Source organism: Amyelois transitella, chromosome 5 (assembly GCF_032362555.1).
Source record: "Amyelois transitella isolate CPQ chromosome 5, ilAmyTran1.1, whole genome shotgun sequence".
NCBI classification, from domain to species: Eukaryota; Metazoa; Arthropoda; class Insecta; order Lepidoptera; family Pyralidae; genus Amyelois; species Amyelois transitella.
Genome location: NC_083508.1, coordinates 2716011 through 2729628, shown reverse-complemented (window position 1 = coordinate 2729628; position 13618 = coordinate 2716011). Strand labels below are relative to the sequence as shown.

The 13618-nt window shown below is 34.2% G+C and overlaps 1 protein-coding gene across 1 annotated transcript; it reads left to right on the top strand.

Moving 5' to 3' along the window:
* The first annotated feature begins 4320 nt into the window (after nucleotides 1-4320).
* LOC106137817 (uncharacterized) lies at nucleotides 4321-12466 on the top strand. Its single transcript, XM_013338732.2, has 14 exons — nucleotides 4321-4387; nucleotides 5036-5120; nucleotides 5702-5801; nucleotides 6291-6423; nucleotides 7280-7412; nucleotides 8042-8151; nucleotides 8564-8672; nucleotides 8986-9063; nucleotides 9269-9474; nucleotides 9978-10113; nucleotides 10745-10862; nucleotides 11323-11406; nucleotides 11613-11710; nucleotides 12211-12466. The coding sequence occupies exons 1-14, from the start codon at nucleotides 4336-4338 to the stop codon at nucleotides 12464-12466; spliced, it is 1698 nt and encodes a 565-aa protein (XP_013194186.1). The 5' UTR covers nucleotides 4321-4335.
* Nucleotides 12467-13618: the final 1152 nt, after the last annotated feature.

Here is a 13618-nt window from a genome sequence, read left to right as displayed (position 1 = left end):
TATATAAAAACATATAAATATTTAATTTCAAATGCGCATAATGCTAATTTTAATTAAGATGTAAATTTTCAGCAAACATAAATCAAAATCTATAAATATCTAAAACTATACACAGTTTAATTGGAAATTTTATCTTAATTGTACAAAACTACTGCTATCAATAATTTGCAAAACGGAAATGATTTCATTGTAATGAAAATTAAGTACCTATTGGTACCTATTGTTACGAAATTTATATTAATTTATGCCATAATTGGTGTAACTATTATAAAAAATTACAAAACTCGATAAAAATTACCATATTTGTTATTTCAGATAATATAAGCTACCCGTGCACTTTTCAAATCCTCACCCCTCCAGAGAGGAGCCCGGGATGCGCCTTTGACTGGGTAAGTCAGGTTTTTATACGAAGCTTCTCCAGTTTAAACTCCGCTATCAACAGAGAAACTCATATTCGATCATGGATTCACATTATGTTGCCCAAATGTGCAGATTTCCTCACTATGTTTTCTGTCACTGTAAGTTGAGTTCCATAACGCAGACTAAGTTACAAGTTTATACATATCTATTCAGTGGATAAGTATATCATTTATATTTAGGAAAGTATATTATTGCTAACAATACAGTGACTTGCCGTTTTTTTATTTAATTATCTAGTTCCTTTATTTTTTGTCGGTTGACTGGATGAGATCCCTTCATGAAATAACTTCGCCATTGCAAGTGATTTATTTCTTTTATAACTATTTACCTACTATTGCTTGTAACTATGTAAATTTCTGTGCAATGAATGTATTACAAATAGACTAAAACTAAATTATGCTAGTATCTTGTATGTTACATAATCAGAATTTTTATACTATGTAAGTAACTGAAAAATCTGAAAAAATCTTTGTATCTCATTTTTAAACAGATCACGTCCCACAATTTTACGATCACCCAAGTTGAAGCTCTTTTGGAGGTTTGTCGTCGTAATAAAACTTTTCTAATCACTATACCTTACTACATTTTACGCTGAAAGTATTTTTGATTATTCCACCTGGCGCTTGCTGTTCCAGATGTACAATGAAAGAGTATATTTCTAACGTATTGCGTTGTATTGTTTTGCATACACATACAGTCACGTCTATACATGATGACTATATGGATGAATGTAAAGACGTATTGAAAAGATGAGCTCTTAAGCCATCATGTTGAAACTCATCTACATGTAAGTATCGCGTTAAATGTTTATTATGAAAGCATTGAAAAATAAATATTTTATGTTATGCGTGTCAATAAATGCTATTTCGTGATAGATTAAGAGCGGTTCACTTGCATAAAATTATAAATGAGCATAACATACATATATTCACGTCTATACCTATCCCTTGCGAGGTAAACAGAGCCAACAGTCTTGTAAAGACTGATAGGGGCCACGCTCAGCTATTTGGCTTAATGATAGAATTGAGATTCAAATAGTGACAGGTTGCTAGCCCATCGCCTAAAAAAAGAATCCCAAGTTTGTTAGCCTATCCCTTAGTCGCCTTTTACAACATCTACGGGCGACATAGCAACGATAGGGATAAAATCTATTTATAAGATTAGCCGCGGGCGGTAGATAGTCTTAAAATCAACGTTATTTTTTTTTTATTCTTTTAAAGCCTAATTTATTCTGGTATTCAGCCCACAGTGTCCCATCATTAGCGCTACAGAGAAAACAGATTACAATTTAATTATGTGTTTATTTTCTACTACAAAATACCTAAAGTAAAATTAAAACTAGCTTTAGCCTGCGACATCGTTTGCGTCACCTTTTTTTTTTTAAATGTAGCTTTTGTTTTTCGCCAGGGTCAACTCTATCTCTGAACAAAATTTCATCAAAATCGGTTCAGTGGTTCAGTCAGGTACCTTGTAGTGCCCGGCACCAATATACAAAGAGTATGACCACTCCATCTCTTTCCCACGGAAGGCGCCTAAGGGATAGGCTTATAAACTTGGATTTTTTTTTAGACGATTGTCTAGCAGCCTGTCTTCTTCCCGGCTTTAGTCCCGGTTGCATCCTCACCACTCTGGAGAGGAACTCGGGTTATGTCTATAGCTTTAACCATGGATCCTGGATTGGGTGAGTCAGGTCAGTCAGGTTTAGAGACTCCCGTATAACCTCCGCATCCTTTGCAGGGTAACCTAACCCGATCGATAATGGTTACACATCCAGTTGCCTGAATGTGAAGGTTAGCTCACGATTTTTCCCTCACCGTAAGAGCATCGGTTAGTATTCAAACTAATGAACATAACTTTGACAATAGTCTTTGATGCATGGCCGAGGTGGGATTCGAACCTGTGCCTTTATGCGCAACCGCATTTTGACCAAACACCTAACAGATTCTACCACCGACTGTTGAATTTATGCCTAGACATTGACTAAAACAAATGCCATTACTCGGGTACTGTTAAAGAATATTATGATATAACTTGAGAGTCCCTGACCTCCTAAACTGCTGTGCTCTAATGGCTTTTTAAGTTTATCTCAAATCTCGGGTGTTTCATCTCCAAATCTGATATTAAACGCATTAAACTCTGTAATACTGAAGTCAACACGCTAATGTTATTTGCGTTTGTAATGTCTGTTTAGCTGTACCGAAGATGTAATCAGTAACTTGTATTATTTCACTTTAAGTTAGAGTATAAATGGCTTAGTTGTTCGATTTCCGATTACATCCAAGTTATTAACAACATACTTTTTGTAAAATAGGATAGGCTTATAAACTTGGGATTATTATTTTAGGCGATGGGATAGCAACTTGTCACTATTTGAATCTCAATTGTATCATCAAACCAAATAGCTGAACGTGGCATTACTGTATTTTCGTGACTATTGGGTCTGTCTACCCCGCAAGGGATATAGACGTGACCATATGTATGAATATATTTCTATGAGCTTGTCTGGTGTTAACTGCAAATCCACGCGTTTACGTAAAATAATTTTATGACGTCAATAATATGACAGATTATAATTTATTCACCGACCATTGATGTGTTTACTTAAACCTTCACATAAATTTACTTTAACGACCAGAAAATCCATTTTGATACTAATATTGTCTCAGCCATCCATTACGAGGCGATCATTCATGTATTCATTATGAATGCTTTAATGAAATTTCTTGTTTAAACACGCCGCTCATAGAGTTATAACAGTAATTAAATATAGAAGCATTGGAATTACGTGCTGTGCGGTTCCCGGCACCAATAAAAAAAAAGAATAGGACCAATCCTCCTTTTTAACATGAATGTCGTAATGGTGACTAAGGGATAAGCTTATAAACTTGGGATTCTTATTTTAGGAGATGTGCTAGCAACCTGTCACTATTTGAATCTCAATTCTATCATCAAGCCAAAAAGATGAACGTAGCCTATCAGTATTTGACTGTTGGCTCTGTCTAAAGTGCTTATCGGTGGGTGCTTAAGTAATTATCGTATAAGCCTACATGTATATATTTATTAATTAACTACTTACTATATATACATATATGTGTTACATCACATAGCAATTTACACAAATTGTGCTGGTAATATAACATAACCAGAAGATAATCAAAGAAATTTCCATGTAACACAAATAGTCACTCCATAATTCCCTCATATAATTATGTAAATTTGTCATTTGGAGACTGTCTCCGGAAAACTTGGAGTCGCGCCAAATTTGTGATAACACATGATGACCTGACTCTTATCGTGGAGGTTTAATCATAGGAATATTGTTGCCATTTCACTGGTACATTTACCACATCTTTATTACTTACGGGTTAGATAGAGTCGACAGTCTCAAAACGATTAGAGCCGAACGCTCAGCTGTACGGCTTGAAATAAAAAAATAAAAATTATTATTTTTGTCTATCTGTCTGTATGTATGATCACAATTATCTCCGAACGTACTGAACCGATTTACTTAAAACTTTCACCAATTGCTTTGTTTTAACTCAGAAAAACATTCAAAGTTTGTTTCGTCGAAATCGGTTCACTAAAAAAACAGTTATCGTCATTTGAATGAACTCAAGGCATGAGTTTGCCTGCAAATAAGTTTACGCGGAAAAAATCGAAATTTACGCGGACGAAGTCGCGGGCAACAGCTAATGAACAATAAATGCATTGGGATTTGGACTCGGAAGGCCACGTTCAGTTTAACTCTCTTATCATAAAACAATCCATTAGTATCAAATATTAAACGTAAAATATTTTATGTTAATTAATATCAAAATTATAATACGGTATTATCAAAAGTGATAACAGTAAATCCTAGTTAATATAACACCATAAACCTAATTAAATAAACATTTTGGTAATTTATTTCACACTATGAAGAACTCACTCGGGTTATTTTGCATTTTTAGTGGATTTACTATTGCCAGTAAGTATTGTCTTTATAAATGCGTAGTTTGTCACATTTTCGCTAAATAAATTTATTATTTTGTATTAAGAGATGTTATGAATGTGTATGAAGCGAAATAATTATGCATAGATCGTGACAAAGTAGAAAGATGTAGTCTCTGCCTAACCCACCGAAAGAAGAGGCGTGATTATATGTATGAATTTTTACACACATTCATTTAATTACGTCTAATTTCCTTGCGGGGTAGAAAGAGACAACAGTCTCGAAAAGACCAATAGGCCACATTCAGCTGTTTGGCTTAATCATAGAATAGAGATTCAAATAGTGACAGGTTGGTAGCCCATCGCCTAATAAAAGGATCCCAAGTTTATAAGCCTATCCCATAGTAAAAGAGAAAGAGATGGAGTGGTTCTATTCTTTTTCCTACTGGTGCCGGGAACCGGGGCTTCGCTCCCGTGGGAAATTCCAGATAAAATAGTAGTAGTAGCCTATGTAATTTTCGATGGTATATTATTCTGTACGAGTATCTGTACTATTTCATGGAAATCAGTCCAATAGTTTTTCAGTTTATTCTTAATATACATAAAAAAAATCAATTTCTCTTTTTTATAAGTGCGGATGTGGATAATAACCATGTATAATATATGATAAAAAATAAATTTACAGATTCACTATCTTGGAGCAGTACATATAATTTAAAAGCAGTGCTGCGAATTCCATCGGCTAACATCGTAGAGCCCTATCAAATATGGTAAGTGATTCATTTAACTGGAAGGAAATTTATAGTTATTTTTAATTTTTAATCACAATATAAATAACTAAGCTTTGTCCGGTGGTTCGCTCCAGTAGGAATTTCGGAATAAAATGTACCCTATTTATTATTCCAGGTTATATTTTATCCGTGCACTAAATGTCATTAAAATCCGCCCAGAAGATTTTGCGTTTGAAAGAAAAAACACACACATCCACACGGCCTTACTTACCTTTAATTTTTAATAATATTAGTAAGAAGGATTTAACTAATAATATATATTTATTTACTGATTCAACATTATGCAAGACTATATAGAAACAAAACGTTTAACTGATTTTAAACTTCTCGCCTTGCATTATACTATTTATAAATAATACAGGTCATAATAATACAGGTATTAACCGCGCACGTCACGTTACTTAATATTTTTATCTCGGACGTTCCGAATCATGTCACAATAGAGATGTCGGATTAAAATAAAGGTACAGTACGTGCGCGTTTAATACATGTGATATAATATAAACAAAAAGTTTATATTACTTAAATATAAATTTAATATAGAATTAATAATTCTACAGGACTGATGGGGAGACGGGTAATTCTAGAATAGATTTTTATGACGGCCTGGATAAAATGTACCGACTGAGAAAACCATGCGGTTCGTTCCAGTATTACAAGGTGAGATTTATTTTAGGTAAGGAGAAAATCATCCTAATTTTAATAATTATAGAAAAAATTGTATGATAAAAAGACAAGGCAGATCATAAAGTGTAACATGATTCGTAACGTCCGAGATTAAATAAAGGTACGTCAAGTGCGCGTTTAATACCTGTATTATTTATAAATATTATAGATGATTAATGCCATGTGGTTACCGGCACTTATACAAAAAAGGCTAGAACCACTCCATCTTCTTCCCCGTGGATGTCGTAAAAGGCGACTTAGGCTTATAAACGTGGAATTTTTCTTTTAGGCGACAGGCTAGTGACCTATCACTATTTGCATCTCAATTCTATCATTAGGTCAAACAGCTGAACGTGGCCTATCAGTCTTTTCAAAACTGTTGGCTCTGTCTATCCCGCAAGGGATATAGACGTGATGTACGTATGTATGTTATATAAGATATAGCAAGTCTTAAAATTTAAAAAAACATATTTTTATCCATAGATACACCCTGTAAGTTTCGAAAACGGTCAGAGCAAAAATGTTTGCAAAATATATGACTCAACCGACAACGTTGTCAAAGTTATAAAAAGATACAATTACTTGCCCGGACCCGAACAGAAGTTTAATCTTGTTGGTAAGTTATTTTTATTATCATATAATTGTCTGAACTTCGTCAAATCCACTGCTTGTGATGTATAATATTTATTGCAAAAAATACACAACAAGAAACATTGTATATATTTATTATGATAAACGGACTTAATACTATTAAGTATTAGTATTATTTACCAGTCAACCATTAGGTCATGCAGAAAGTTTTAGATATCATAAATTCCAGCTTGACCAGTTTTCAGCATACAGATTCGTTCTGTAACCCATAAACTAAATTGCTTATTAGATCTTAGTTTACATTCAAATCAATTTTGCCAGAGTGTGCAATGTTAAATTCATCATTAAGCCAAGCAGCTGAACGTGGTCATTTAGTCTTTTCGGGTCTATTGGCTCTGTCTACCCCGTAAGGGAAAATGACGTGACTATATGTATGTATGTATGTGAAATGTTATTGTAGGTGATAGACTAGCAATCTGTCACTATTTGAATCTCATACATACACAACTACATCTCTTCCAGACTGTTGGCTCTGTATCCCCCGCGAGGGATATAGACGTGATAATATGTATGAATGTGAATGGGTTCCGTTTATTACTTTACAGGAATAATATACAGATACATTACACAGTATCAGGCTAGATTATAAATAGGCAGAAAAAGTTATCTAATAAATTATAAAAGAGAAAAAGTGAATTTTAGTAGAGAAATTTTGGGTAAAACCAAAAGTTTAATCGATACTCAACTTTTGTTTATGGATCAAATTGAAATGTATCTTATCTTTATGAATATCTTTTATCTGCCTATTGAAAAATTAAGTCCAATTCACACTTAAAATTTGATAGTAATCTTGCTCACAGTAATTCTTTTTATATACATAGATTTTGAATACATTGACAATGTGGACACAACTAAATGGCAATACTCGGCCGGACACGAAAGTGATGGACTCAAATTTAATTACACGTACACAGTTTGGGTTAAATCTGAAAATTACTTAAGCGTTCCTGTCAGGTAAGTTTAATAAAGGTGCCGTGTGGTTCCCGGCACCAATACAAAAAAGAATAGGACCACTCCATCTCTTACCCATGGATGTCGTAAAAGGCGACTAAGGGATATGCTTAAAAACTTGGGATTCTGTTTTAGGCGATGGGTTAGCAACCTATATCTAACCTAATAGTGACTATTTGAATCTTAATTATATCATTAAGCTACTCGTTAATAGCTGAACGTGGCCATTCCGCCTTCCAAGACTATTGGCTCTGTCTAGGCCGCAAGGGATATAGACGTGACCATATGTATGTAAGTTTAATAACAGAACTATTTTAAACCCGGACCTATGCTTGAATGTGAATTTCCAAAATAAGTTTCCTTAGATATGTCTATGTTTTTAATGATCGATTTAATTTCAATTTGGATAACATTAAATAAAATTACGTCTGTTCCTCGGAGGTATAGGCAGATACTACTTCACTTCACTTACTACGATTCCTGCATAGTATCCTGTTAGTATTCTTTCGCTTCATTCATTTGTCTTTTCTTGTCCGGTTAAGGTACTCTAGACCTGATATTTTGTAAGGCCGTCCACGTTCCAATGTTCCCTTGTATAATTGATAAAATTCTAAATATTTCTTTGTGTCTAGATTTGATTTCAGTATGAAGGTAGATAATTCAGAAATGGATTATTTCCGCCACGATTACACTTACTTCGACACCAGTAAACCTGATCCTAAAATATTTCAAATTCCTAACTGTAAGTAATTAAATCTATTTAGCAATTAATATAGTTCTAATAACCACTCTAGAGAGGAGCAAGTGCCCTTTTGACAATGATCTTGGATTAGCTTAGTCAGGTTTTTATACGAAGCAACTCCTGTTTGACCTTCAAACCTTTGTAGAGGAACCTAAGACAAATTTTAATATGGTTAAAATGAATGTAGTTTTTAAGTGACTCTTTGCCACTAACAGCGGCTAAATTAAAGACATACAGCCACAGGATATTATTAAAGCATCGTCGCCCATTAGTATGGAATGGTTGTTTTTTTAACGTATATTAACGTACATAAAATATATAAATTTATGTTACTCAATTTTAACATCCAGTAAGTTCCATTCATGATTAATTCTACATATTTTCAAAAACAAAGTTTTTTCTCTCCTTGAAGCTAGCAACTGCAAGATTCAGGACACTTCTATACACGAACCAGTCGATCCTCTAATTGAGTTTGTGAATCCTACAATAGAACATGAAAGGATCAACAATGCGTATGACAGGTGATAAAGAACTTTTTAGTCTGACCAGCGTTTTGTTTTCACATATTTAAGTTCGCTGAAATATATCTAAGCCAAAATCACGGAAAATCAACACCAAAATAGAAACGTAAAGCTAATAATAAAGTATTCTATGATTGCCGTGATCATTGGTATTTCATATACTCGTATTTATAGTACTTACTTAATGCCTGAGGATTTCAACGTCACCTCGGTATAATATTTTCATTGCGCGGAAGAGCGTCAAATCTTTCAGTTACAATTTGAGTTGACTGTTTCTGTTCTTTTCTATTTAATGTTAATTAATATATTACAGTTTTAAACTGGAATACAAGAAATATTACAATGACAGCGAACACCGAATGAGACGGCAGTTCTTCAAAAATAATTTGAGGTAAGTGTAAAACTTTAAGGGTATTATAATACCTCATCATTATTTTTTTAATCTTAACGAGTGTTATTATGATATTTAATCTCATAACACTGTATTAAATGTACGAAGTACGTAGTAGTATTTTAGAAGATGAAGTAAAAACTTCATCTTCTTACTATAATAAAATCACCCTATGCACACACAATTACATAAATACGTATTTCAGGTTAATCAATTCAGTAAATCGTCAACATAAATCATATACCTTGGCTTTGAATCAGCTCGCTGACTTGAGTGATTCCGAGTTATTGACGCTTGGTAGATTGCGTGTCACTCCTACTAACGATAGCCAATATTTTGATGATAATGACGTCAGTGATAGTGTCAAGTCATTTGATTGGAGAGAATTTAATGCCATCAGTCCAATTAAAGGTGAATTTTTCATATTTTTTTTTTGTTAAAGCATTAAAGCATAGAGAATCAAACATAGACCGAAATTATTACGGTTGCAATCTTAATAATTTCATCCGTCATTAGCGTCGGCTGAACGAGGTCATGACTCCTTTCTGTACATTAGTTTGATTGGCAACCGATGTTCTTATAGTGAGGGAAAACATCGTGAGGTAAACATGCATTTTGCGCACATGAAAACAGCTAGATGTAAAACTATGATACAATATGGGGTAAGTTCCCCTTCAAAGGCCTACGGTCTCTTCGTGTCAAATTCTGACTGACCCAAGCCAGAATAATGAACATAGATGGCCTGTAAGCTCCTCTCTAGAAAAGTGAGGATGCCAAAATAATGAGTATATTGATTTTCCTTAAAGAAATTCTCCTTTGATTTACCCGAGTTTTCAATCTTTTGTCATAACCACTAGATTACTTCAGGGCTAGCTCAGTGTGTTATTTTCTCAATAAATTGATTTATATTACAGACCAAACCTTCCTATGTGGGTCTTGCTATGCGTTCACATCTGCTGCAGCCATCGAGTCCACTTTTTACATCCATAACGGGTGTAAAGGTCAAGTCAAGGAAATTAGCGAACAAGCGATAATTGACTGCACTTGGACGTAAGACAGCGGACTAAGTTTCATTTTACTATGTCAACCTCTGTGTGGCATTGGTCAAGTGCCTTAGGGTTGGTAAACTCTTATGATTTACGGTCAAGTCACGGTGCAAGATTTTATTCTTATTCTACGTCAATTAAAGCAAGATCTTATTATGATGTTTTTTTTTATATTTGCCTTTTTTATATGTATCTTATAAAGGAATGACGGTATAGAAATATTATTTAATTTGTACACTTTTTTTAAGTAACAATTAAGCTTTATTGACAAAATCCTGATAAATTAATCCATGTATCTTTCCACAACACATAACATGCATAAATAAAATAAAAAAACATACATACATATGGTCACGTCTATATCCCTTGTGGGGTAGACAGAGCCAATAGTCTTGAAAAGACTGATAGGCCACGTTCAGCTAGTCGGCTCAATGATAGAATGGAGATTCAAATAGTGACAGTCCATCGCCTAAAAAAAGAACCCACGTTTGTAAGTCTATCTATCCCTTTATCGCCTTTTACGACATCCATGGGAAAGTGATGGAGTGGTCTTATTCTTTTTTTGTATTGGTGCCGGGAACCACACGGCAAAATATTTGATGTAATGCCCATTAACTTGCATTTTTTATTTTTAGTAGTGACGAAAACATAGGCAATTCAGGCTGTGACAGTGGAGATTTATACTATACATTTTCTTATATCAAAAAGTTTGGTGTTCCTACCAGGGACTCCTATGGGCCGTACCTAGCTATGGTAAGCGTCATGTGGCCCGAAACTTCTTTTTATTTTTTATTTAGGGTTAAGATTCTAATTGGACAAACATGTATAAATAATCCGGATGGGTAGGCAGAAACTACATCTTTCCACTTGTGACGATCCATGAATACACATACGCTTCCCTGATTGAAACTCTGTTATATGCGAAATGTTTTAATTTGTCAAGCTTAGTTTCAGTTGGTCAAATAAGCCCCTTTGCATGAACCAAACTAAAACCATTAAGTAGTCAGTTTCTGCTGCTGACTGTACCTGACATAATATTCGTAACGGAGTATAAGTTTTTTTATATTTTTCCTTTACTCTTTTTTCTTTTCATCTTTTATTATTCACTATTGGATAAGGCATTTTTCTTCCATCTCACCTGATGGTAAATGATGAAGAAGACGAATCTTATAAAAACACACGACGGTTTATCTGATTTGTTTTCTAATTACAGGAAGGCGTGTGCCAAATAAATGCAGGGAAAAAAATTAAAATCAGCGATTTTACAAAAATACCCAAGAACAAAGGAAAGATACAGGTAACGCGGGCATTTGAATCTATACAAGAAATATTGCGAACGATAAAACCTTTTTTACGATAGACCCCATGGTAAATGGTGTCTTAACGTATGTATCTTTTGAGATAAAGTCATGGTGAAATTCGTAGATGTCCCTTGGACTTATCTTCCTCTGTAAAAATGACTTTTTTAATATTTTAAACTATTATTTTTGGTCATATTTTCAGAAAGCTTTAATAAAAAACGGACCCCTCGCCATAGCTCTGAACGGAAGACCAAAAACATTCATCTTTTATTCTAAAGGAGTTTATGATAACGCTAATTGGTAAGTTTTATCTTACTTTACCAATAAAAACCAAAAACAACTTAATTATAAATGTATATGTAATTTTTTGTAATGTGCAGTGTGGTTCCCGGCACCATTACAAAAAAGAATAGGACTACTCCATCTCTTTCCCATGGATGATGAAAAATGCGACTAAGGGATAGGCTTATAAACTTGGGATTCTTCTTTTAGGGAATGGGCTAGCAACAATTACTATAGTGACAACTACCTATTTGAATCTCAATTCTATCATTTAACCTAACAGCTGAACGTGGCCCATCAATCTTTCAAGGCTGTTGGCACTATATACCCCGCATTTAATTTTATTAAAACTTATTAAACGCTTCTCATCGCCAAGTGTTGATAAGTAACATACAGAGAAGTACAGTATAGTATATTTTTTTTTAAGAACTTGGTACCTCACTTTATGAGTCCGATACCTTAACAACTCTGCCAGCGTCGCTATTCGCTTTTAAAGTTATCAGCATTTTAATTTGCAGCGCAAACGAAAACACAGATCTAACGCACGGTGTGACTCTCGTTGGATTTGGTGAAGAATCAGGGAAAGAATACTGGATTCTGAAGAACTCGTACGGCGTCAAATGGGGGGAGAAAGGGTTCATGAGAATAGCCTCCCACTCCAACATCTGTGGCGTCATGAATTTAGTATTCAGCGTGCAGTTTAGTAGAAAAAATAAAATAAATAAGTGCTTTCTTAAGAAATACTCTGATGGAAGATCAGTTTTAGGCGTATAGCTTCGGAAGTGTCATTATATGAAACAAATGCATTATAACACAAATTCTATTAAATTTCATTTAATTTATCTTATCTTTTTCTTCATCGATAATACTCACTGATGAGCAATTTATTTTGTAATGGTAATCCTTAATTCCACGAGCACAAGGTTAATGGCACTAAACTGGTTAATAAAACAAAATTTAATATCTATACTTCTATATTATATTCTACAATAAATTTGTATTAATAAATTTATGTATTAACATATAAATATCTTTTACCCGCAGTTTCGTCTGCGCGAATTTAAAACATATGAAAAAGGTTTTTCGCAAATTACACGGGAACTATAACACTTTCACACCGCGGGCAACAGCTAGTCTTCCCTTTTCTTGTTTCGTGAGAAAGCCATAAAAACGGAACAACAGAGGTTAATGGAAGTCCCTGTACTTGTTTTTCCGCTGTCTTCACGCGTTGTTAACTGCGGATTGTGACGTCATTTGTCAGTAAAACACAAACAGGTTTTTGCATCCTTATCTTACGAAAAATATGTTGGTATTATGTACTACTATAACTACAATCTCCGAAAAAAAGGTGAATTCTGTGAGCTGTCAATTATTTTCCATTTATTTACCTTTTACTTAAGTATACATTTTTCATACATTAAACAGTTAGGATGCTGTGTCACACGCCTGCCTGTCAAAAGCCATGCACTGTGTGGTGACATTTCATACGTCACATGCCAACAGCTTATCACAGCGCGTATGCTAAATCGCGCAAGCAATGATTTCGCGGATTGGAGCATAAATACAATCTTCGACTCAACATCATACATAACACCTACATTGGCGGATGTTCTTCCATCTGTGGCGGTCGATCCCGAATCATCGCCCCCGCTACAACTTAAATCCATTTGCCAACTGAAACAACTGTCACAAAAATCTGAGTACACACATTTCTATGGGTTTGACCCAAATTGTTGATTGAAATGATAACATTAATAAAGCATACCGTTGTTGCCTGTCTGTTTATACGACATATTAAAATGGTCTTAAGACAAAATATCTTAAGCATACCTCGGGTACTTACCTGGGTAATAACTACGTTTATTGAGCTGTAAACTGGTTCATTTACTTGTTTCGAGGTAAGAAATATAATAAAAAAAACTTTCA